This window comes from Melospiza georgiana, chromosome 16 (genome assembly GCF_028018845.1).
Source record: "Melospiza georgiana isolate bMelGeo1 chromosome 16, bMelGeo1.pri, whole genome shotgun sequence".
NCBI classification, from domain to species: Eukaryota; Metazoa; Chordata; class Aves; order Passeriformes; family Passerellidae; genus Melospiza; species Melospiza georgiana.
This window is the reverse complement of record NC_080445.1, coordinates 2921129-2947207: the sequence shown is the minus strand read 5'-3', so window position 1 is coordinate 2947207 and position 26079 is coordinate 2921129. Positions and strand designations below refer to the sequence as shown.

The following is a 26079-nucleotide window of genomic DNA, read 5'->3' as shown; positions in this document are numbered from 1 at the left end:
CATCTTCCGTCGGGCAGCGCGGCGCGCCCGCAGGCCGCCGGCGGAGACATTTGCGAGGCGAGTGTCTCCAAGATGGCGGCGTGGGGAAGGAGGCGCGCGGGCCCCGGCAGCACCAACAGCGGCGGCGGCCGGGACAGGTGAGGGGCGGCCGGGCGGCGGCGAGGGGCGGCGGGGGCTGCGGGGCCGCACCGCCCGCGGCGGCCCCGCGACCCCGCGGCAAGGGCGGGGGCGCCGCGAGGGGAGCGTGGCCGGGCGGGGCGGGCGCGGGACGCGGCCGCGCTGAGGCGCGGAGGGGCCGGGGGCGCTCGGCGGGGCCGGGCCCGGGGAAGGTCAGCGCGAACCGCGGCGCGTCCGGGGCAGCGCTGCCCGCGGCGGGATGCGGCGCTGCGGGCCGGGCAGAGGAGGGCCGGCCCCGGGAGGCTCCTTCCGTCCACGGCTATTTTTAAAGGCGGGGAGGGAGCGGCGAGTCCTCCAGGGTGACCTCCTTCTGCCGGGGCCGCGGCGGGCACCGAGCTCGGCACCGCGCTCCGGCCTCTGCCGGCGCGGAGGAGCGGCCGGCACGGGCTGGAGATACCCACGGAGCAGCGGGAGAAGTTTGGGAATCGCAACTTTAAAATGGGGAAAAGAGACAGAGGGATATGTCACGGAATCAGTTAGGTTCGAAAGAGCTCGGAGGTCATCGAGTCCAACCTGGAGCGATCCCCACCCCTCACCCCGAGCAGAGCGCTCGGTGCCACCCAGTCCTTCCTTAAACACCGCCAGGGACGGTGACTCCACCACCTCCCAGGGCTGCCCATTCCAGTATTTAATCGTCCTTTCTGTGAAGAAATCCCTCCAAATGTCAGACCTGATCCTCCCCTGGCACAGCTTAAGACAGTGTCTGGTCGAACTACTTTAAAACCTGTGTGCACAGCCCTCCACCTGATGAAAATGTCTGGGTTTATCCCGCATTTCCTGACGTTGGCATTTTTCTGTTCTGCCCCAGGGCCGACTGATGTAACCGGCAGCTGCTGAAAGCTGCTGCAGTGTTCTCTGAGTTTCCCTTTGTCCTGTTGCCTCGCCTCGAAACTCTGATATCCCTCTTAATTAGAAACTCTGATATCCCCCTTCATTTGTCTCGTGGCTTTTGCTTCACTTTGTTCCCTTGCTGTGATCCAGCAGCGTTTGCTTTGATGCTGTTGAATCTACCCGGCCAAGGAGAGCCACAAGTAGCCTTGAAAATTCTGGCGCTGATGTGAACTGCAGGAATGCTGCCTATGTTCAGGGAATTCAAAAGTAATTGAACTGGAAGGGCCAATGGAATTCCTGCATCAGCGTGGTTTAAATAAACAGCTAAGAATACCACAGTGGTAAAAACTGTCTGCACCCAGGGCTGGCATTGCCCCAGCACAGGAGGTGTGGAGTTTTCATGTGGCAGACGTGTCCTCCCAGCAGAAGGGGAGAAGCAGAATATGGAAAAGAACATTTAATAACTTCAATTATTCTTCCAGGGTGAAAATTGATGCAGACTTAAAAGTGAGTTGTTACTGTGTAACTTCATCTGTAACCTGTACAATAATCTAATTGTTGTTTGGGGTGATCTTGTTTCAAAGGAGTATGATCAAAAATACTCCTAAACACGAGTCACTCAATGAACCTGCTGCATTTATTATTTTTCCTTTGCCAGTGAGGAGGGCATGGAAGAGAACAGCACAGCACATCCCCCCCTGAGCAGAGTTTCACAATCTCCATCAAAGGCTGGTGGTTCTTTAGGTGACAGGAGGACAATTCCAGGAGGTGCTGGGTGATGTCAGGGAGGTGCTGCTCCTGCCTGGCAGCTGCAGAGCAGGAGCTGTGGGTGCCTCTGATCCCAAACCACCCGTGCCTGTCTCGCCAGGCTGCTGCAGCACCGGCTGGGCAGAGGCAGCGCCGACAGACCTGATGTCATCACATGATGACATGGGCTTTTTATAGGCTGAAAACACTTTTCTTACTCTGGGCAGGATTCTTGTCCAAAGGCACGTTCCTTTGAACTGAATGTGCTGATGCAGTTTTCCTGGTAGCTGAGCTGTTTCAAGGAGGGTTTGTAGTTGTCAGGCAGCCGCTCTAAAAGGCATCTGTGTGTCGGAGGTGGTGTGAGGAGACTCAGTGCTGAATAAAATCCTGTCTGCTACGAGACTACAGCAGCTTTCATTTAAAATTATTTGAAAAAAAAATAGACCAGCATATCTGTGGAGACTGAGTCCCTTCATAAGTGACTTTATTGATACAGAGAAAGCTGTAATTGGTGAAAAAGTGCTTTCCTTGCTCAGAGTGAATGTAAGGACATTAATTTCAAAGGATGTTGACTGTGAACTCCAGCTGGCTCTGGTGGTGAAATAATAATGTTAAACAAAATAACCAAAAACACTGAAGGGAACCAACTAAATATTTGTTTTTCTTCATTCTGGATAGACTCTTTAATGGAGCCTGTCTAAAGGGAATTGTTCATGTGTAGACCAAAACAACTTTTTCATACAGAACAGGCACAGGATTGTGCTGGGTGTTTTTGTACAAAAGGCAGCCTGGTGCCCGCCAGAGCAGTGGACAGCATGTCGTTTGTTCCCCTGGGAGATGTTCTGACAAACTCTGGAAAGAACAGCTTCCATGTCATCAGCAGTGCCTGCCTGGCTGCTCTGTGCCCTCACAGAGCTCCCCTTTCCCTGCCTGCCCTGCTCAGATTTCTGTGCTCTGCTTGCAGCAATGATTGACCTACTTCCATCAGCCTGGCTAATCATTAGTTGACTTAAAATTGACACCTCCTTGTTGTCTGGGGCTGGATTTGTTGTAATGGTCTGGTGATGTTTTCCTTAGAGTTCAGGTAATGTTGTCCCTCCCTAAGGCTGCTTGAAGAGCTTCCCAATGTTCTCCTGTCCTTTTTCCTATTTGAATTAAAGGTGCATCTTTTGAATTCAAGTCTTGCTTTATTGCCCTGCATTTCCTGTTCTTCCTCTGCTTGAGTGCCCTTCTTAAAGCCCCAGGCCTGGCAGCCCTGGCTGAGGGCTTGAGCCTGGTAAATGGTGGGGACCTTGAGCAGAGCAACAATTGTCCAGGTGTTTAGGATGGGATGTGTTTGTGCTCTCTGTGCACCATATCCTCAGTAGAAATAAACACTGGGAAATGTGACTGGGAGGTGGAATATTTCCACTGAGAATTAAAGCCAGGCCACAGCTCATTTCTTAATCTTGAAATTAAATTGAATTTCAGGAAGAATTTATGTTGGAGGGAGGGAAGTTTAGTGTTTGGATTTGTCATGCCTTGACTCTGTTGACTTCCTGCAGCTTGGCTGAGATGCCAGCAATGCTCCCAGACATGCTCTGGCCATCTGTAATGTCCTTTTTCTGAGATCTTGGAGAGCCAGCATGAAACCCCTCTTGCACTGCTGTGTGCTGCTTGTGACCTGGTGTTATCACACTGCTGCAAGCTTCTCCCTTCTAATTTTTTTAACTTCTTATCAAACTGGTCTCCATTTTCAGTTAATCTGATTGTTTGGTGCTCTGAGCAAAACTCTTGCCCAGGAAAGAAAACTTCACCAAAACTTGACCTGTGTGTTATGGGAAGGGCTCAAAAGAACTTTTTTGTCCAGAACTGTACTTGTGCAGTTAAAGATTGTTTCCAAGTGTGATTTTGAGCATTTGCAGAACTGAGATAGTTGGATGACTTGAAACCCTCATCAAAAAAGTCTGTCTGGCAGGTGCCATTAGGCTGAAGGCAACAATCTCAGAGGCTCAGTGCTTCTCCCTGCAGTGGGCAGTGCTAGGAGGATGTTGAGGGTTCTCCCAGGATGTTTTCCCCTGCCTGTTCTCACTGCTTTCTTCTTTGTTTCTGCTTTTGCCACCTGGCAAAGCATGGAGTGACATTGTGCCTCCTCTTTGGAATGGTACTTATTTCTTCATCCACAAAGATTACCCAACTGAAGTTTCCATTTACCAGGCAGGCTGCTGTTCCCAGGAGCCTGCTCCCAAGGTGGGACAGAGAAATGGAGCTGTTCTGGGGACTGGAACTTCAGAAGAAATTATTCCCTGTGATGGTGGTGGCCCTGGCACAGATTCCCAGAGAAGCTGCGGCTGCCCCTGGATCCCTGGAAGTGTCCAAGGCAGGGCTGGACAGAACTTGAAGCAATTTGGGACAGTGGAAGGTGTCCCTGCCATGGCAGGGGTGGAACTGAGTGGGCTTTGAGGTCCCTTGCAACCCAAAGCATTTCAGGATTTGATGAACTGCTGGAGCTGCTATTGTTCACCCTCTCCTGGTGCTCTCCCATGTTCCCATGTTAGGAAGACAATCCAAATGTAATTTGAAGCTTGCTCTATAGCTAACAGACACTTCTGCCCCTCCTGCTGCTGCAGCTCTGTTAACAATGGATTCCTTATTTTTAACTTTGGCAACACCAAAATTTGACATTGTTGAGTTTTAAGTGATTTCCATCTTGCTGTGAATAGCTGAGAGTTCTGTCACATCCTCCCATCCAGGCATTCATTCAGCACCAGGAGTGAGACACTGCAAGTTCTCAAATATAGAATGCCTGCAGCTGCAGTAGAACAAATATTTGGATCTAGAACTATTCCTACAGAACAGCTCTACTACAACTTTTTAACTGTGCCCTCTTATTTGGAGTGGGGAGACAGGTCCTGGAAAAGAATTTGATTAATATTAACAATATTATAATTAGAATATTATAATAATATTAACAACTGCTTTTAGGCTGTGATCTGTCTGGTAAACAGCCTATGAGGCTTCTGAACACCTGGCAGCATTTTATATCTTCTGGCATTAGGTGCTCTCTGGTTATTCACTATTCTTTCAAGTAAAATGAAGTTTATATCAAATCCCCACACTTGGTAAGTGGTGGAAGCCAGCTCAGAGCTGCCTGCACAGCTCTGCAGTTTGTTTGTCCTGGCCAGGGTGGGTGGCAAGCTCCAAAAGGCAAACTCCACTCCAGGGTGTGAGCAAATGCAGTTGCTTTGACTGGGTTTGTTGGTGTGCAGCTGCTGTGTTCAGTGGAAGGGCTGGGTCAGGAGAGTCCTCAGCTGAAACCTCCTCAAGCCCACATATCTGAGTCTCTTTCTGGATCATGTGAAATCCAAACAGTTTTCAGCTTTGCATGCTCCAGGGGCACCAGGGGCAGCCAGTTCTTGTGTGGAAATCACACATGATACCCAACTTCCCTGTGCAGAAATTGAGACCTGCTGCCTGCTCTGCTGACTCTCCACATGTCCTATTTAAGCAGATATCTTTTTTGGATTGGCTCTTTTGCCATTTGCAGCTTCAGCACTATGATAGAGATTTATTCTGATTTTAGAGGACTCATTTGGAGAAACAGCACAGTTGGGGGACAGACTCTTTCAAATTTTTATTTTTCCCAGCAGAACATACTTTAAATTCTGCTTGTTTTGGCATTGGAGGCCAAAAAAAAAAAAGAAAAAAAAAGCATGTGCTTTTCTCAACTTTATTGTTATAAAGCCAGAAAATTCCAGAGGAGATGGGCAGTGCTGCCCCTGGCCAGTGTGTTGGGTTCCTGCTGACAGGTGGCTCTTTGTGGTGTGGCTCTGCTTGTGCAGTGATGGTGAAAGGAAAAAATGGATGTTCAGAGGGAAGAACAGGCCAGAGCTGAGCAAGGAGAAACTGATGGGTTGGTGCCACCTGTCCTGGTGCTGAGCCTGGAGAAATCCCAGGTAGATGCTGAATTCTAAAGTGAGAAGCTCAGTTCCCATGGCTCTTGCAAAGGCAGGGAGGGAATGGCCTCACTTCATCCCTGTTTTCCCAGTGATGACAGGGAGATGTGCAGTGACAACTGTGCTGTGCCTAAGCTCTCTCTTGATTTTGGATTCTGCCTCTCTGTTTTGCCCACCCATCTGCATGTTCCTAGGTATTACAAAACACTGAAAGTGCTCCTTGTTGGAAATATTCATTTTGTCTGGAGAGTTGTGTTAGCACTGGGTTGGCTTCCAGCTTGAAAATGCCTTTCAGCAATAGCTTTTCCATGAAGTCATTATGCCCTAGCAAGTGGTTTCACAAAGTCATGGGTGGTGGTGTGCAGTTACCTTAAGCCTCTATATGTCTTTTGCAATGAAACTGGAATTTTTGATTGGGAAGAAGCTGCACTTGGAGCAGCTGTTATCAGGGAAAAGAATCCTTGGCAGAAACCATGACCAGCTGTGTCCTTGGTGTCAGTGTAACACCTGCTTAACTGGTTTCTTGTTAGAAACTCCTTATATAGATCCTGTTCTTAATTTTTTTTTCTAAATACCTCTCAATTCACTGCAGAACATCAGAGCCCACCACATCCTATGCTGAAAGGGTTATGGTAATTTTCCCAACAATGTCTGACAACTCATTACCCTAAAGAAGCCCCCAGCATGCACAGAATTAAGCTGGACTTTTATTTTTCTTTCTACCCATGAACAGGCCAAGGGGGAAATGCACTGCAAGAACTCAATAACTGCATTGTAAGTTGAGTTTTCTTTGTAGGTTATATAAATTCCAGCTGGACTTTTAATGAAAGTGCTCATGACTCTGCTTTGGGAGAGGGTGGTGCCTCTCAGGTCCTGCTGGTTGATGTTTGCTGCTGTTACAAACCCAGCCACGTCTGCAACAGCTTGTAATTTAACAATATTCTTGATTACAGCTGGCCACTGCTCAATCCCCTTTGCAGCCTGAGTGGAGCTGCACATTAAGGATAATGTTTGGCAACAGCAGCTTGTGAATGTGTATTTTTCTCCCTTATTTTCCAGTGCATGCACATAAGTACCACTACACTAATGGAGCAAAAAGTGCTCGTTCTGTTCCCCACATCAGCACTGTTCCTCCTGCTATCACGGGGGGCTGAATGCTGTTGGGATGAGGCTGTTTTGTCTGCTGTGATTAGGTCAGATGTGTGATTTGTTCTCCTTCTGCTAAAGGAATCTGCTAGATATTTTTATCTTTGCTAGGCCACGTGCTCAGTTTTGCTCTGGTTAAGCACAAGTATGCCAGAAATATTCATTTCTGCACAGAAGGGGGGATTTTGCCTGGTTCTGATGGACAGGTTTTTACCCTTTCTCAGAGCAGGTGAACAGTTATAATCCTATTTCTTAGCAGTCTGTACATGAATGTATCTGCAGATATAAGGTGATGTGGTGAAGGTGGGCATTGATGTGACATTAAGTAGCTGAAAGCTGCTCCAGTACAATTTCCCTGAATCCCCTGAGTAGGAAATGTGCTCCCAGGTGAAGTGAGCAGCTCTTTCTTCACTGTTTAAGCAGTGCCTGGGTTAAAATCTTGTTCATGTCTTGCTTTGCTGCATCCCACTTCAGGAGAGGGAGGGAAGTGTTCTGCCACAAACTGAATGCTCTGCTGCCTTCTTCACCTTCCCTTTCAGCAGTGTTCCTTGGCCATCCTTGTTGGATTTACCATGGATTTACTTGGCTGTGTTAATATGGAGGACTAAATAGCAAAATTGCATCAGAAGGCAAATGTATTCATGTGGGAGAGGCTTCCTCTCTCCAAACCTCCCAGAGCTGCTTGTCCTCCTGAGCAGTGAGCTGCTTGCCTTGGTTTCTGCGAAAGCTCCTGAAGTCTGTGGGGTTTGTTCAGTGATGTGATGTGGTCACTAAGGTGCGAGTGACACTTCTGCTTGGGTATCAATGTGAGAAACCATTTCAGGACTACTACAAGACCCTATTTCTCAAATTGTTCTAGATCATCCAAGTTAGGAAAAGGTAAGAAAAATACGTTGCCTTCTTTTGGGATGAATGATTGTACAGCAGGATAATCAGCTGATGTGAAATGAAGCTTGAGTTGAGAAGCTGCTGGTTGTGAAACAGGCAGTGACCTTGAGGGGCTGCCCTCACTCAGGGCACTCCTGTCCCGCTCTCCCACCCAGGTGGGTGAACTGCCCGTCCTTCAGCCCTGTAGTTTTAATTCTTCATTTCCCCTCACCAGGGTGACCTTGTCCTCCACGGACTGTTACATTGTGCACGAGATCTACAACGGGGAGAACGCTCAGGACCAGTTTGAGTACGAGCTGGAGCAGGCGCTGGAGGCGCAGTACAAGTACATCGTGATCGAGCCCACGCGCATCGGGGACGAGACGGCGCGCTGGATCACCGTGGGGAACTGCCTGCACAAAACGGCCGTGCTGGCGGGCACCACCTGCCTCTTCACCCCCCTGGCACTGCCCGTAGATTATTCTCACTACATCTCCCTGCCTGCCGGAGTGCTGAGCGTGGCTTGCTGCACCCTGTACGGGATCTCGTGGCAGTTTGATCCCTGCTGCAAGTACCAGGTGGAGTACGATGCCTATAAACTCTCGCGCCTGCCCCTGCATACGCTCACCTCGTCCACTCCCGTGGTGCTGGTGAGGAAGGACGACCTGCACAGAAAGAGACTGCACAACACGATAGCACTCGCTGCCCTGGTGTACTGTGTAAAGAAGATCTATGAACTCTATGCTGTATGACTTCAGCAGGGAAGAGAGAAACCCACAAAGACAAGTGTATTAAGACTCCCACAGTAACATTTTGTTTTTCCTCTTTGAGAAGCGGTGGAGACTGGGAAGGATTTGGTTTGATAGAGCTGTTATTTTTCAGATAACGTATCACTGGTGCACCAAGGTTTTTCAGCTCTTCCTTACACTTGAGATGTGGATGTGTGGTGACTTGAGATCCGTATGTTAGGCCAGGGGAGTCCAATCCAGCAGCAGAATGTCAGTGAAAGAAAGCAATAGAAAGAAGGGGTGTGAGAGCTGCTTTCTTTTTTTTTTTTCTTTTTTTTTTTTTTCTTTTTTTTTTTTGGGAAACATTTAAGTATATTGTTTAATTGTATTACACAAAACCAGCCAGAAGTTATCATTGACCATTAAAGGATGAGAATTTCAAATGCTCTTGCTCTCTTGTCACTGTTATCAAAGTGATATCACTTGAAGTGTCCAGGTACAAGCACATTCTGCTCAGTTCTTGTACAAGTTCTTCCAAAGGTGGATACATCTCTGAAATGCCTTGGGGGCTGCCAAGGTGGGAGTCTACGTGTCCTACCTTTGTGCTGTGCCCTGACCACACAATTCCACTGCTTTTGCCTGAACACAGGAGCTGCTTGCTCCTGCTGCAAGGCATCCTCATGAGTGCACCTTCTAACTGTTACCTGAAATTTTAGCATTCAGTCCTGTGCATTATTCCAGTTTTTAGCTCTAAACTCAAAATCTTGATCTTAGAGTGGGAAGCATTTACTCTTCTGTGACATCTGCCAGTTATTTTTGAAAGATAGGGGCTTGCTGTCTGTAATCTCCTCCCACCACACGGGGAATAGGTGTGGCTGGCGTTGGCAGGGCCAGCCTGGCACAGCTCCAGGTGTTACATTTGAAATAGGAGAGCAAAGGCCTGCAGAGAGAGCTGCCCATGCACCGTGTGCTCCCTGCTCCAGTGGGAGCTGCAGCCTGACCTTCACAGCTGAAACACCGACCTTGGCAGGGGTCAGGCCCCAAATTCTGCCACAGCAGGCACCAAGGTCTCTCTGTCCTCACCTCCACGGGCTGTTCTGACCACGGTTCTGACCTGTTCTCTGCTGGGGCAGTTTTTCTGTGAGCAGGACACGCAGCCCATTGTGTGTGTGCTGGGCAAACTGGGACTGCTGGGTGCCCCAGCCCTGAGCTCCAGCAAGGGCAGCTGTACCTGAGGGGACTCCAGTGGCACTGGGACATTTCTGGGTGGCAGCAGCCCTTTGTACAGTGCTGAGCTCTCCCTCCAAGGTTAAAAGAAGATCCAGAGCATCTATTTATAGCAACAATGTACAGTTGTCTTGGCAGAGAGGAGGCAGAGCAATGCAGCTACTTCATCTCCCAGTGGTCAGGCCAGGCTGGGCAGGCTGCCCTCCCACCCTGACGTGCTTCCAGAGCCCTGCTGGGTGGATTTGAAGCCAGTGGCACATCTGCCACAGCTACTACTGCTTACTGCTGCAGAAGGCCCTGAAATACCTCTGTGCTGGCCACACCAGAGGTGTTCCTCATCTTTTTTTACACAATGCAGAATTCTCAGAGCTGTAAGTTCCTTTCCTGCACCAAACCTCTGAGGTCCTGGTACTTTTTTGTGTTAGTTTCCCCTGGTCTGGAATGATCACTATGGCAGGTTCCCTAAATGCATGGCTGGCATCAGAGACTTGAGTTAAAAATTAGCAACTTTCCTGGGGTCTCTTATTGCAGGAGGAAAGGTGAGAAGTCAGCTTAGCTGTCACAATGGGTGGGTCTGATTGAAAAACACAGCTGTCACTCCATTCTGAGGTGGAGGGGCAGGGGAGTTTGTTTTCCAAGGAATCTCAGTGATAATGTGGCTAACTAAAGTGCTTTTTAACATTCTGGTTGTTAGTCAGGGCTGTAACTGTGCAAGGTGACCTGGGAGAATGAGAGGGGTCTTGAGAGGCATTTTAGTGCATGGTGAAATGGTAAAACAACTTCCAAAAATTCCCATCCATGTGGAGTGGTGCTGTATCTGCTGTCCCCAGTGCCAGCAGCTCAGTGGAATCATCAGTGGCTGGGGACAAACCTCCCTTCAGAATCCCCCACACTCTGCTGCCCCCAGTGCTCTGGAATGTGCAGCACTCCCCTCATCACAGAGAGGGAATTTACCCCCAAAGCGAATGGCTGCACTCTCAGCAACCTCTGCCTCGGAGCTGTAGCTCCCACAGGAACTGCAGGAACTCCCCACACATCATTTTCCCTCAGGGCTGATGTGTTTCACCCTCAGTGCCCTGGATGGGGAACACAGAAATGCAAAGCAGCCCCTTGGTCCTTCCTGGGGAGCCACGACCTGAAACACCAGAAATGGAGCAGCTGAACAAGCCTGGCAGGAGCTCTGCATTTCACCAAGGAACTCAGGAGCTGAGCATGGGAAACACACAAGGAAAAGCACAACCAACAGCAGCACTCCCCTTGTGGAGAGCAGAGAAGGTAATGCCTTGCTTTCCTCTCTTAACAGGAAAAAAGTGTCTGCACCTGAAAGCTTCACCTTGTCAGTCCAAGCCCAGGCCTTCCTGTGACACAGGGCAGGTGGGAGAGGATGGATGTCCTGAGAGAGCAGCAGCATTGTCATCATTAAACACATCCTGGATCTCAGAGATCATTCATAGATCTGTAGTGGTTAAGAAGAGGCTTTTGGAAGCAGAAGGTCCTGCTGAGCCTGCACACCCATATCAGAGTTTGTGTGACTAATGCTCTGTGTGGATTCACACTGTGTAAGCTAACAGGGCCCATAAAGAGGGCTGGGATAAACCATGTTGTTCTGCAGCTACTACTGGTACAATAGCACCTTGCAGGGATGCAAGGAAAAACAAACCCCTCCTGCTTTCCCTTCCTCTTATGTGCTGTGAGGAGCTGGAGTAGACCAAGGGATTCATTTCATAGCAATGTAATTTATTTGTCATCAGATGTGCACTCCCAGGCAGGACATGTGAGGCAGGACACATGGAAAATGCTGGCAAGTGCATGGAGAGGCAGGAGAGGTCTGAACCTTGGTTCCTATTAGTAGAGTTTATTTCAATTTTAAGATTATTTCTGTCCTCTATCTGTGCAGCAATTCCTTTTTCCTACTGGTGCTGGTGTCCCTCACATGAGGAGAAGGGGTGAGGAATGGAACACAGCACCCTTCAGGCTGTCAGGCTCCCTGAAGTGATACCTGAACAGGCAGGTATCCTTCCCCACTGGATGTGATCATAATTACCACCTGTGATTGCTCTGGCTGCTACACTCTGCACTTTACACACCTGGATTCTTCTCTGTGCCAGAGAGTGCCTGGCATGCACAGGATCACAGCTGCTCTGAGCTGCAGGTGGCCCAGGTGTGCTGCTGTCACCTGTGCAGTGTGTCCTGGCAGCAGCTGCCCTGCTGTGCTGTTCTGCCTGTTCAGTGCTTCCCTGCATTCCTGGGGCTGGGATCCACAGAGCTGTCACTGCAGAATGAACTGTCCCAGTCCGTCAGTAGGGCACGATTCAGACAGGTAAAATGATGCCAAATACACCCAAATTGTACATCAGTTACTTCTTTAAAAGTGGCACTGGATTGAGCTTAATTTATCAGCTGACTTGGCACGTTAACAGGAAGGGGCTGTGAAGTTTCCCACTGCAAGCAGCGTGTCCTGGGTCAGAGTGGAAGGAGTGGGAATGAGACACTGATCACGAGAGCTCCCAGCTGAGGACTGTATTTCACAGGGGTGGGGACAGCCAAGGGCTGCTCGCTGAAGGCAGAACAGGTGGGGTTTATTTGTGGCAGGCCAGCAAAGCTGAGCATGCCTGCAGTGAGGTGAGGAGTCCCAGCCAGGGCCTCCCCAGTGTTCCCCTGAGCCCTCCCTGCAGCCTCAGCTCTCCCCCATTGTCCAAGCACCTTCCTTCTCCAGCTGAGCTTTAGGTGCTGTCTTCCAGCAGTGTGGGGGAAACCACTTCCCAGTCTCCATGCAATGGTAAACAGCTCTGAGAAAGGATTTTCCTGCAGGAGCACCTCCAGTGATGTCCCAGCCGACTGCAGGGGCTCAGCCTCTCCCTGCTCAGGGCAGCTGAGCTCTAAGAGCCCTTTGCTTTTCTCTCCTTTTTTGCTCTAGATGCCATTAAGGTGAAGAACAGCCTGGGGCAGAGGTTCCTCAGGTAGACAGCCAGGCAGGGGGTCAGGCCAGCCACAAGCACTTCCTTCTTCTTCTGTCCCACTGCATTGAGAACCACCTGAGCCACCTCGGCCGCCGTCTGTCCCTCGGCCGTGGTCTTGTCCATAACTGCCAAGGGAAAGCTGAGTGAGCACCAGCACCACCAGCAGCAGGTAAACCCCTCTGAGAACCCTTCCTAGGATGCTCTAACTGCACATGGCTGCTTGCTCTGGCTCTCACTCCAGCTCTGTGAGGGAGCACAGGCAGCTGTTCCTCATGGCTGGCCCTGAAGGTGAGAGTTGCTGTCTGGAAAGGCTCAATTTTGGGGCTTGCTGTTCCTACCCTGCATCCAGAGTTGGTTTTTGATCCTTCAGGGCTAACCTGTGTCCCCACCAGAGGCCATGTGTTGCAAACACACCTTACAATGACATGGAGATGCTTTAGAAAGGGCAGTGAGGGATATCTCACCTCCATAGCGAGATCCGTCCGCTGTGACAGCGTTGAGGGACAGGTTGGTCTGGATGTACCCAGGGCTCACCACTGTCACTTCAATGTCATACTGCTCCACCTCTGCTCGCAGGCAGTCAAAGAAGGCCTGGGTAGCATGCTTAGAGGCAGCATCTGCAAAACAGGACAAGGACTGTGCACCAAGGAGAGGAGCAGGGCTGAGGAATTTTCACTTTCTGAATGGATTTTTCACTACAATGCAGCCACTCCTCAGCAGGAGCTGCTCTCCAGCCTCTACGTTTGTTTTTGTTTAGTGAATGGCAGCAACAGGTAGTGGGAGTCAGAGGCAATTTAGGAAGACAAAATGTAAACTCAAGTTGAAAACTGGCTGGGATCCTGAGCTTAATATCACAGCCCTGCCAGAGCACTCCAGAGTGAGCCCAAGCTGCCTCCCACTCCTGATAAAGGAGACTCGGAGCCTTTGGAAGGCAGAGCTGGCTGCCCTGCACGTGCTGAGCACCAGGGACTTGCAGAGCAGGCTCAGGGCTTGGCTGCAGAAGGGAACAGCAGATCACACAGGCAGGCACAGCAGGGAAGCCTGGCCTAGGGCAGGATTTTCCCCCATGGAATGGCAGAGACTCCTTGTGCTTGGTCACTGCCTGTGGCTGCCACCACCACACCAGCAGCACCAGAGCCAGCTCAGCACAGGCTGAGGACCCTGCAATGATCCAGGCAAGGGCTGAGCTCCTGCTGCCACATCCACAGGCTCTGGTTCCTTTGAAACACCCTGGGAGCTCCTCAGAACACAATTCCTGCAGCAACTGGACCCACATCCCCTGCAAAACTCCACGGCTCAGATATTCCAGGCTCTCCCCCCTCAGCATCATTCCTGACCCACTGTATGCCATCACCCCTCCACTTCTGGTGTTCACTTTCAGTGATTTACAGATGTTTGTGTGTCAAATGCTCCCCTCTTAGTTCATCCATCTTTTAAAGGCCTTTTTTTTCAGTAATCTCATCAATATTTCTTGTCATAATTGATTCAGCATGAAGAGTTTGCTGGATCAAGATTGTTTAGGCTTTTGTTCTGACATTGTTTGTACTACAGCACTTCATAATTTATTAAAACCAAAAATTCCTGCTTTCTTAGAGGAGATAATGCAGACAAATGACAAGGACAAAATACCATAAAATTATGGAATTATAGTGACTCAAGATAGGACAAAAATCAAGCTGTTTTCAAAACATATTCTCCATCCCTTAACAACTTTAAGCCAGGGCTAAGATTTTGTATTTAAGAGTGGCTGTCAGTGGTTTGTGACCCCATTGAGGGTGATGCACAGCTCTGCCTTCCCTGCACACAGCCAATCCCATGGAGAGCTAAATGTGGAAGCAGGAGCCAAGTATTTATTCAGCCTGGTGCCCCAAATATGTCTTTCCCATCTTCTGTGGAGGTACTTACATGCAGATCTGAAAGGAATGCTTATTTTGCCTTGCACGCTGCTGATGGCCACAATGTGGCCTTGTCTCCTCTTGATCATGGAGGGGAGAAGTGCTAGCAAAGGACAGAAAAGACCCATTCAGACAACAGTGCTGCCATTGCTGCTGTCAAGAATCAAAGCTTTCAGAGCACTCAGAGATGCTGAAGGGAATTCCAAGATCCCTCTTCAGTGCAGGGCTTGGGACAGTGCTTGGGATGCCTCTGGCTGAGGCTGTGTCTGCCTGGGAGGGTCACCTGTGAGGAGATTCCTTGTGCCAGAGCTGCACAAGGGCTGCTGTGGTGGCTCTGATCTCCCACACAGAGGGCAGCAGCATTTGCTTTTCTTGCCACCACATCATCTTCCCATTCCCTGCAGCTGACACGCTCCAGGCTGAGCTTTCTGTGTGACCAAAGCCTCCCAGGAAAGCTGCAGCTCCACTGGAACCCCACCATGTTCTGACAGGGCAGACAGGATAACTGGGCCTCTTCCCAAGCCCCTGCCAGGCTGGATCAGGAGATGGAAGCAGGGATCATCTCACTGGGGTATTTCCCACACAGTCACACCCTCAGGCCTGCCTAGAACCCCAAACCTCCCTTCAGCCTGTGCACAATGACAAACACAAAGCTGTGCTCAGCTGTGCTGGTCTGCAGAGGCATCAGCCAAATCCTGTGGGTCAGAGGTACCTTTGGTGAGGGCTACAGGTCCAAAGTAATTTGTTTCCATCACTTTTTTGTCCACCTGCAGCCCTGTGTCCACGATGGTGCCTCTGAAGCTGATGCCAGCGTTGTTGATCAGGATGTCCACGTGACCCAAGGCCTTGAGGATCTCCTCAGCTGCATTCACCACAGCCTTGGTGTCTGAGAGGTCAAACACCACCGTGTGAGGCTCGTGTGGCTGTGAAGAAACTCAGGTTAGCAAAATGCAGTTCAGTGCTGGGTGTGCCAGCTCTGGGATCCCCCAGCTCTGGAAGCACAGGAGCAGGGCCACCAGATCCTGTTCCATGTGGGGAATTCATGGCAGAAGCAGGTTGTGCTCATCTTTATCTGCTCCTGTAGCCTGTTCCCTATCCCTGAGCCTAGCAAAGGGACAAGGGAGATCTTCCTCAAGTAGTTAAGTTTCCTGTTGTCATATTAAAGGAAATGCATCTGAAAAAGGCAAAACCTAACCCATGTGTTTTTTGCAGAAGCCAGCAGCTCTTAGCCACAGTCAGCAGGCATAGACATAAAAAATAAAAGCAGAAATAAAGTCCCTTTTCTAGATTCTGAGGTGCAGGTGTAAGGGGTCTGGACACTGCCCTCATGTGCCTTCACTTCCATTTCTAGCCAAGCTGGCTTCTTTTGGGGGTTTTTACAAGGAATGACACACCAGCTCAGCGTACTCCTGTATCAGCATCCATCCCTCACCACAGAGCTGCATTTTTCCTGTTGCTCAAGAGAACAACCCACAGGCCATTCTGTAATTTCTGTGAGAGCCCAAGCAGAAATCCAGGCCAGGTGAGCCCAGGGCCTGTCCTGGTGCCACACTCACGTTCTTGCGGTGATTCTTGACAGCACAGAGCTCCTGCACCAGCCCCTTCAGCCTCTCACTGTCTCTGCCACACAGCACCAGCCTGCAGCCAGCTGCATGGAAAGCTTTGGCACATTCTGTGGAGAGGCAAGAAGAGAGAAAAGTGAATATCAGCCAAAGGACAGATCCACATCAGCCCTGGGGAGAGCTCAAAGTGCTGTTTGCTGCAGGGTCTTTACTGCAGGTGGCTTTATTGCTGCTGTGTGGTGGCCAGGCTGAGTGACAGAGAGGTCACAGCCACTCCCACTCTCCTGGGACTGTGACAGACACGTGAGGCAGCTGCTGTGCTCACACATTCTGTGCTGCTCAGACACTTACTGTGCTCTTCACACATCCTCCCCCTCAGCTGGTCACATTTGCCTCTTCATTTCTGACCACAGTTACCCTGTGTGTCATCTAACACAGCCTTAGGAGTTTCAGTTTTAATGAACTCCTCCAGAGCTTCTGGGAGCATGGGCTTCAATGCCTTCATCAAGGTGATTCTCCTCATGGGGAAAAGCCTGGAGAAGGGATGCCAGGCTATTGTCCTCCTAATTGCAAGTCCCTGTCCCCCCTGGGAGCCAGAGGGACAAACTGCTTGTTTGCACAAGGGATGACAGTGGATGGCAGTGAACACACAGTAATTAGAGGTGGTCTGGTGTATTAATAACTAGGAGTAAGGGGAGTTGTAAAAGATCTTGCAAATGAGCCAAAAAGGGAGGAAACTTTACAGTGCAGTGGTGGAAGTCTCTACACCCCACAGCACAGACAGAGCTCCAGCTGGAAGGTCTCTCCTGGAATACTAATTCCCTCTCTTCTTCAAGACAAGTACAAGATCCTTTACCACTCCCACTGTTTGGTTGAGGCAGGCAGAGAGAACCAGTTCATCTCCTTTGGCCAGTTCCTGAACAGCCCTGTCCTTAGGGACAAACTCACGTGCAAAGGCAGCATCAATTAAAGCTCTATTTGTTCTAGAAATGTACTCATCCTAATGAGAGGCCTTGATAGCAGACAGCACCTTGTCTTTTCTTCAAGCAGCTTTTAAAGCAATTATAGAAAGCAGAATTAGAGAATGTGGCCACTGAAACAAAACATAAGTTTCATTTGGAAAAAAATATTCCCTGGTGTTAATAATGCCAAGAGTTTGACTTTAGAGTGGATGGATTTGTACCATGAAAGGTACCTTGAGGGTGAGGGACAAGGAGAAGGAGTGGAAGGTTTGGCAGAGCAGCTGGAATTACGTGAAGGCAGAACACAACTTCTGAGAGGTTTTAAAGAAACAATTTGGCTTAATGGCTTTTTCAGGATTTAGGGAAAAGACCCCTGACAGCACAAGAACAGCATCTAATTCCTTGTTTGATGAGCTCCAGTTTATACAAAGTGATTTAAATTTTTTGTACCAAATGTTGAGACTTCCTTGCATATACATTTACAAAAAGAATCAACCAAAATTACTGTCTGAAAGGAAGGATGATAATGCACTTTTTTGATTTCAGGGAAAAACATATTTTTTCCCTTTTTGCTGCCCTGTGGGTTGAAGAACTCAGGCAGGATGCACTGAATGATTGATCATTACAATATGTAATGATATGGGAGAATCAATAATTTTGTTTACACAAATGAAATAGAAAAATAAAACCCAGAAGAAGGTAGTTTATGTCATGGCAGCCTCACTGGGAGCTGTAGTTGGTTCAGAGCTGGAAAAAGCCATTTCAGTCCTCCTCCCCCCCCAGGTGGGGCAGCAAGAGCTGGAGCTTCATGCACAGGACAGTGACCTGAGAGCTGTGCCCAGGCTGCTCTGCTCATTTCCCTGGCATCTCCCAGGTGGTTTTTGGAACAGGAATGGTCTCTCCCAGGCTGGCAGGTGCTGGCAGAGTCGATTGAAACCAAGTGGTTTTGACTCAGGTGGGAGCTGCATGTCTCAAACTCAGATCAGCAGGAACCTTTAGCTCATTCCTGCTTTGCTCCTGCCACAGCCCCCTGCCTGTGCTGCCCTTGGTGGGCTGTGTGTGTGTCCATACCTTTGCCCAGGCCAGAGGTGGCCCCTGTGATCACCACCACAGCCTCCTGCAGGTACGTTCGCATGCGCAGCCACTGCAGCAGCCGGAACAGCGCGAAGATGCCCAGGCTGCCGAACAGCAGCGGGACGATGACAGAGCTGGTGAAATCCATCAGCCTCCCTCTCTCTGCTGTCTTCCTAGAGCCACAGGGTGACAGCAAAGAGATCATTTCACCATGAGGAAAATGAGAAAAGGCCTGAAAATTACTTTGAAATTATTCTTCTTAACCCTGCCTTAGATCACCAATAAACCACCAAGGTACCTCTGTATCTTCAGCAGGTTTCCTCATCCCTTCATTTAGGTTTTGGAAAGTTCCCATCAGTTCCCAATTTTAAGCACTGAAACAGTAATGTGAACATCCCAGCAGGACACTTGGCATTGCATCCTGTCAGCTGTCCCATCACAAACTTGGGTTCAGGGATGCTGTTCCCATGTTTTGCCCTAAATTCTCCCTCTTGTGTGGAAGTTCCTCAGGGCTGGGATATTTCTCCACATTCTTCTGATTGTATAAAACTGTTCAGATTTCTCTAGAACAGCCAGTACCAGAGTACCTACAAGCCAGAGATCAGTTACTGTGTGTTATCCCAGATGGATATAAGCCAGTCTGTCTTTTGGAGGCTCCAGGTTTTCTCTCTGAGCCAGTAATTTGCTTAACACACTGAAATCTCATCCTGGGATTGGATTCTGATACCAAGGCATAGCCCTAATCTCCTTGCTAAGCCATTCCTTCAAGAGAGGAGTTTATGTGACAGCTTCCTAAGGGCCAAAGAGCACAAGTGGACTCCTGTGAAAAGGCCACTGATTTTCCCTTTGTATATCCCTGAGCTTTTATCAAAGCTTGGTGTAAGAGTAAAGTTAATTACAACCCCTTCCTGAAATCTTCTGGGTCACACATGAAGTCAGAACCACACCTCAGGGTATTTTCCTTTCCCTTGTTTCTCATGCAGGCAGAGTTTGAACTCTTGCAGTCTGAACTGCAAGACAGGCCTTTACTGGGAAGATACTGGGAAATTCTGGGCACACAACTTGTGCTCCTTCCAACAAAAGGAGAGCAGAAAACAAGAGGTAACCACAGTGCTAAGGCAGAATTCAGCGTCACTGAGGGGACAGCAGAGGCTCTGCATGCCATGGAACACAGCTAATGTGGAAAATGTCAGGCTCTTCCAGATACCCATCAGGGGCTTGGAGAGAATTCCTCAAATAGCTGCTCAGTGAACAGCTTGCTGAAATAGCAGTGAACTGAATAAAATAACTATTTCTGGGGATACAGCTGGAACACAATAAAATAACACATAAAGACAGCTCTAAATACACTTGGCAAGGTCTAAAAACAAAGCCACCAAGGCAGAACACAAATCTTGGAGTGAGCTTCCCATTCCCAAAGTGATTTCTGTGGTCTCAAGTCCTTCCTGGTGGGATCCAGTGTGGATCATGCAGGGAGACACCAGAGCAGCAGCTGCCCAGGGCACAGGGAGTGTGCCCAGAGTGGGAAAGCACAAACCCCAAAGGAGGATTCAGCTCAGGCCTTGCAGAGCATCTGATTCCTCCGCCCTGGGAGTGCACACAGGGGGTGTCTGGCACTGGTTTTCAGCCAGGGACTGGCACAGTTCATGTGACACAAGAGAATGGATCTTCCCTGAAATAATTCCTGGGAAAATGATGTTTTGACATAAACCCACTGGACTTCCAGGCTGGATGAGAAGGTTCTCCTGACTGGTTCATGCTCAGCAGCTGCCTTCTCTATGATTCCCTTTTTTTGCTCTCTCAAAGGTCTCCTGAGAGTCACAGCACAAGGTGTGGGCAGGGACAGCAGGTGCCATTGGGCTTACAGGACATTCTGCAATCACAAAAAACCCTCAGCCCACCTTCAGGCCCTTTCATTATTTCCCAAGTGGGAGCTGACAGCTGCACTGGCACTTCCTCCATGAGGCACTGGAAAAATCTGGCCCTGCTGTGGTTTCAGTGCAGGTGCAAAGGTAACTGAGAAGAGGGGCCTCTCCTGACTCCTCTCCTAGCTAAAGCACACTGAGACCTGAAAATATTTCTAATTTTTATTGTATTTCTTTCCTTTTTCTCATGTTATACACAGGAACTGGGTAGACTGTACATCTCTGCCTGAGGGCTGCAGCAAACCAAGAAGCCAGGCAGGAGCAGGAGCAGGAGCAGCAGCTGCTCTGGCAGCTCCCAGGCTGGAGCCTGAGCCAACAGGTAACAGCTCTGGGGAGGGGAAAGATGGGATGGGGACAGAAGGAGAGGAGCCAGAGAGACAAGGAGCTGCCAATCTGAGATGAAAATCCCTTTATATATTTAATATATTTTAATATATATTTTATATATCTTTATGTATATTTTAACATATATTATATATTAAAATATATTTATTTTAAAATATATGTAATTTTTATATTATATATTAATTACATATAATGTATACATTATCTATAATTTTAATATATAATAATATACAGATATGTCATTATTAATATATTGATATCATAATACTATTAATATATATAATGTATATTATATATTATATAGTATATAGTATATAGTATTATTAATATATGTTATATATATTAATATATCTTATTATATTATATATTCTATAATAATATATATTATATTAATAATACATAATATATTTAATGTAAATTTTTGGGGCATGCAGATGCAGTGCCTTCTTCCAAGGTGCTCAAATGGCCTCTTAAAAAAAACCCCAAAACAAAGAAAATCTCAGATCAGTCAGACTTGGGAGAGAGGACAACCCAGCTGAGTAAATCATTTGGGACAGAAGAACTTCTGCAGCACTGCAGACCCACAGCAACAAGTTTTGCTTTGATTTCCTGACCTGCTTCTATCACAACCCCAACTTTAGGTGACACTGAAGCAGTGTCCTGCAATTCCCAATTCTCCATCCCAAAGGGCAGCACTGGAACATGCAGTTACCAGAGAGCAGAAATAAAAACTGATAATGCCAGCAAATACAGGTGACAGGAAACTTTTTGAAGGCTTCCCATAGAATAAATCACATTTATCCAATTAAAAATTAACCCAGAACTTTCCCTTTAAAACAAAACTGGGTGTTCTCCTGTAAATCCAGGACAATGGTTTCTCAAGGAACAAGGATTAATGACCTTGTTAATGAATAAGGGTGCAAAGATGAGAGCAGATCCTAAAGAACCAAAGCCCTGGAAGCTTCCCCAAACAAACTGGGACCAAAGCTGATTGTGCAGCTCCAGGCTCCCAGAATCACATTGTCCTTTAGGTGACAAGTGGCACCAGCTGGAGGCTGCAACCCCAAACCCAACTGGGGGGATAAAAGGAAGGGGAAAAAAACTGATTTTCCTAAGGAAAAAAGCACAGCCCCTGTGGGCCTGAGTGAGGGCTTTAGTGTGAAGAAAGCACAAGGTCCTACCTGAGAAAGGAAGGAAGGAAGGGGCTCACCAACAGTGCTCTGAGCTGGAGCTGCCTCGGTGCTCCTCAGGACAGCCCCGAGTTAAATGTGGAACTGGCAGCGATCCAGGCAAGCGTCCAATGCCAGCCCAGCCCGGGCTGCCTCTAAAAACAAACCAGGGAACACAGCCCTGACCTTTGCAGGGCACGGGGAATTCAACCCCCACACCGGCAACACAGAGGCAGCTCCAAAGCTGAAAGCAGCAAAATCTGCTCAGGAGAAAGGCAGAGCTCCTCATCCCAACAGGGAGCAGGAGGAGAGAACAACCCAGCCGGAATTCCCAAAGAAAGCAGGAATTCCCAACGAAAGCCGGAATTCCCAAAGCCAGCCAGGCATTACCTGAAGCATCAGCCCCTGCTGGGTCTCTGCAGTTCTTCTGCCTGAGTTCTTCAGCCCACGGGGCAGCAAAAAGGAAAAAAATACGTTTGCAGCACCCGGAAAGCAGCCTGGACTTGAGGAATTACCTGGAATCCCACCCGCTGTAGCGGAAGGTGCTGGCAGAGGTGGAATGAGAGGGGATTTAAGGTTCTTTCAGCCCGAGCCAGCCCAGGATTCGAGGAAATCGTTTTCTCTTATCTTCCTGCCCCGTTCACTCAGGTACAAAGTGTAATTCCAAAGTGTAATTCCTCCCTCCCTCCCACACGGAATTCCTCCGTTGGTGCTCGGGACAGAAACAAACACGGCATGACCAGAAAACTCAAACAATTGTTGTTCCAAAGAAAGCGTTCTGCAGACTTTTACCAAATCAAAAGCCACCTGAACCTCCATGAGGTGAGGCCATGACGGCCGGCTGTCCCTGGTTTATCTGTAATTGTGTTTTTAATTTATCTGTAATTGGGTTTTTAATGGCGGTACCAGCGGTGAACTCTGTTCCGGAGAGCGCCGGGCGTCCCTGCGCGCCCCAGCGCCGCCTTGCCCCGAGCTCTCCCGCACTCTCCCGAGCCCCGCAGCCCCCCGGGCCCTCCCGGCTGTCCCCCTTGTCCCCTCCTGTCCGCTCCTGTCCCCTCTCTGTCCCTCTTGTCCCCTCTTGTCCCCTCCTGTCCCCTCTGTCCCCACCTGGCCGCCGCCGTCACCATGGCCACCGCCGGAAGTGGGCCCCGGCCGTTTCCGCCCGGACTCCTCTCCCCGTGACGCCAACCGGAAGTGGCTGTGGGAGAGCAGCTGCCCTCACTTGTCCTCCCGCCTGTGCAGCCCGGCCGGGAGCGGCGGTGCCAAGCAGGGGTTCCGCCCTCTCGGGGTTCCCCACAGGTAGGCATTGCCCTCGGTCCCAGAATCCCAAAATCCCGAAGGGGTCAGGCTGGAAGGGACTATGGGGCGTGGGTTCAGCCTCCCTGCTCAGGGCCGTCCCAGAGCACGGCACGGGATTGCTCGGGAATATGGCCGTGAGGGAGGGAGGCTCCACAGCCTCTCCCCACAGAGCTCGGGCACTGTGACATCGGCACAGGACGCCCCAAAATCCCACCCTGAGGGTGGCACTGGAACAGGACACCCCCAAAATCCCACCATGAGGGTGACATTGGCACAGGACATCCCAAAATCCCACCATGAGGGTGACACTGGAACAGGACACCCCCAAAATCCCACCATGAGGGTGACAATGGCACAGGACACCCCAAAATCCCACCATGAGGGTGACAGTGGCACAGGACATCCCAAAATCCCACCCTAAACGGTGACATTGGCACAGGACACCCCCAAAATCCCACCATGAGGGTGACAATGGCACAGGACACCCCAAAATCCCACCCTAAACGGTGACATTGGCACAGGACACCCCCAAAATCCCACCCTGAGGGTGACACTGGCCAATGTGACTGTGAGGAACAGCAGTAAATTCCTGTAAGAGAAAAGAGACATTTCTGCAGAGCCTTTTTCAAATCTGTGATGGGGAAAACCCCCAATTTCTCTGATTTTCCAAGAGCTCCTTGCAGAAATGGGCCCTGGATGTGCAACTCCAAATCCCCTGGCACTGATAAGGGCACAAACCTGGCCCCAGTGATCCCAAAAGCCCAAATGTGTCAGGATTCTTGTCCTGAGAAAGGAAAGACACAGGGAGTTGCTCTTAGTGAAGGATTTTGTCAGGTTTTTGTGATTCCATTTACAGAGGAATCAGAAATACTGAAATGTTTCCAAGGGTATTTAATCCCAGATGTCTTTCCCTGTGCACAGCAGAGAGATAAAGGACAGCTTTTTGCAGCAGTTCTTTGAAAGGTGGTTTTATCATCCATTTTTATGGTAACTTTTTTCTGCTCCTCTCTTCTAATAGGGAAAACACTGAAATTAATTCAAAGGTTCAGTGCTGGTTCATTAGTAAGGGATCAATATTTCAGGGAAAAGATGAGAAAATAATTCAAAATCTTCCTAAAAATTACTGTCTGAAAGGAAGGATGATAATGCACTTTTTTGACTTCAGGGACAATATGTAATGATTTGGGAGAATCAATAATTTTGTTTACACAAATTAAATAGAAAAATAAAACCCAGAAGAAGGTAGTTTATGTCATGGTAGCCTCACTGGGAGCTGTAGTTGTTTCAGAGGTGGAAAAAGCCATTTCAGTCCTTCTTGCCCCCTCCAGGTGGGGCAGCAGGAGCTGGAGCTTCATGCACAGCCCAGCAGTGACCTGAGAGCTGTGCCCAGGCTGCTCTGCTCATTTCCCTGGCATCTCCCAGGTGGTTATTTAACAGGAATATGTTCACATGCTTTCTCCCAGACTGGGATTGAAACTCTTTCTTGATTGCTCTCTCCCAGAGTTGATTGAAACCAAGTCCCACAGCAAAGGCTCAGACTGGAGCTGCAGCTGCAAAGTCAGTGGAGTAAAGCTTGACTTTGTTGCTTTGACTGGGATCCCATTTCCTTAGGTTAATCTAATGTAATTAGCAAGAAATTCACCTCTGATTCAAAGCTGCTCATTGATACATCATGCACAGGGATTAGAAGATTTACTGATGTCAACCTGTCTTTGTTCTCAGAACCATCAGTGAAAACTCTCCCCCACATCTAGGACTGGTTTGCAGACTGGGCAAGCCCCAACTGGTAAATGTTGGCATAATGTAAAACTCTGTCTGTTGGTTTTATTTGCACTCAAATATCTTTCCTTTCTCATTTTGTCAGGCCACAACTGCAGAGGGCTGGAATCCTTTTAGCATGCTAACACTTCCTTGACAAACATCCTGCTGTTCTGTTGCTGCCCTCTTGCAATGCAGGAGCTCTTTCTTGAGGGGGAGAAAAGAAAAAAAAAATCTCCAAACTCAAGGATTTGAGTTTGCACTTGTGTTTGGTGACATCTGCAATCACTGAGTGCAGATCTGCAGCCTTTTAACCCTAATCTCTAGGGCAGCAATTTTGTGCCCTAGTTCCTGTGGGCTCTTATTTGCCAGTTTTTCTTTTTCCAGGAGTATAAGATGCAGCTTCTTGCTGTAAGAAAAGCTTTGGTTGCTTACCCTAAGAGCAAAAATCTGGGCAGAAATCCCCACGGGGTAACAAAACCCTTCCCCAGGGAAAACATCCTTGAACTAGTTTGAACTGAGAGCTCCCAGTTTCACAGTGCCTGTGGCTGGGAGATGTAAATGTTCCAAGGGCTGTGGCAGGATTAAAGATTTTCTTGTCTCAGCTTCTCATGGAAGGGTGCAGATTCTCATCCTCCTATAACTGGAGTCAATGAAAACATTCTAGGGTGGGGGGAACAGACCTAGGACGGAAAACAGACAAATGAGGGTTTCTCAGGGCTTTTCCAGTTCTTTGCCCCTGCAGCTCTTTGCAGATTTGTCTGTGTCCCTTCCAGACAGTGACCCAAGAAAATGTTCTCAACTTTTGCCTCAGTTATAGTTCTGGTTTGGAACTGGGCTCTGACTCAAGGACACCAAACTCCTTTCAGAGAACTTTCTGGGTACTTGGTCACTATTTCTCTCAGCTCTCGTCTCGGGGAGAATTTTGCTGCAGGTTCAGTTCATTGCAGTTCAGTTTTTTTCCACCACCTGGGTATTATTTTTCTTTCCCAGCTATTTTCTATAAGGTTTGTTTGTAATTACTGTCTCCCCCAGAGCCTGCACTGCAGCATTTCCAAGCTCAGTGTGAGAACAGGGTAGACTTAGTGAAACTGCATTTCTGATGTGTGATCGTGCTGCAAATCCCCAATCCTTGCAGACAACCCAAAGCTGGGGAAGAGGGAGAGGCAGCAATATCCTCTCCTCCTGCAGATCCCCACACTCCACAGCCACTTCAATGGAGCTGAATGCTTCCAGGGGAGAGACAGTGATGTTTTGTCACACACAGAAATGGCAAAGCTGAGGCACCATTTCCATAAACAGATGCTAATTGTGGTTGTTTTAATTGACGAGAGGACAGCTGCACAGAATTATTTCCTACCTGCAGCTTCACTGCTCTCAGGATACCCAGCCCTGTCCTTCCCTGCTGCCTTTACTCCTTGCTTTGGAGGGGGGAAAGCAGCACCAGGCTGAGGGCTGGGCCCCCAAGAGCT

The 26079-nt window shown here is 48.9% G+C and overlaps 2 protein-coding genes across 5 annotated transcripts; one reads left to right on the top strand and one right to left on the bottom strand.

The window, feature by feature from the left end:
* Positions 1-64: 64 nt before the first annotated feature.
* Positions 65-8877, top strand: TMEM11 (transmembrane protein 11). The gene is made up of 2 exons (XM_058035900.1): positions 65-137; positions 7939-8877. Exons 1-2 carry the CDS (start codon positions 73-75, stop codon positions 8453-8455), a joined length of 582 nt encoding a protein of 193 aa, XP_057891883.1. The 5' UTR covers positions 65-72; the 3' UTR covers positions 8456-8877.
* A 2500-nt stretch (positions 8878-11377) lies between these two features.
* DHRS7B (dehydrogenase/reductase 7B) lies at positions 11378-22709 on the bottom strand. Of its 4 annotated transcripts, none has more exons than XM_058035635.1 (7): positions 22658-22709; positions 18109-18284; positions 16070-16185; positions 15226-15436; positions 14524-14616; positions 13083-13235; positions 11378-12743 (listed from the first exon to the last, which is right to left on the bottom strand). In XM_058035635.1, exons 1-7 carry the CDS (start codon positions 22675-22677, stop codon positions 12538-12540), a joined length of 975 nt encoding a protein of 324 aa, XP_057891618.1. In that variant the 5' UTR covers positions 22678-22709; the 3' UTR covers positions 11378-12537. The 4 variants fall into 4 exon arrangements, with proteins under 4 accessions (XP_057891618.1, XP_057891620.1, XP_057891619.1 ...); XM_058035637.1 differs by having other exon boundaries at positions 18109-18280; positions 22658-22684; XM_058035636.1 differs by lacking the exon at positions 22658-22709 and adding an exon at positions 21941-22016.
* Between the last annotated feature and the right edge of the window lie 3370 nt (positions 22710-26079).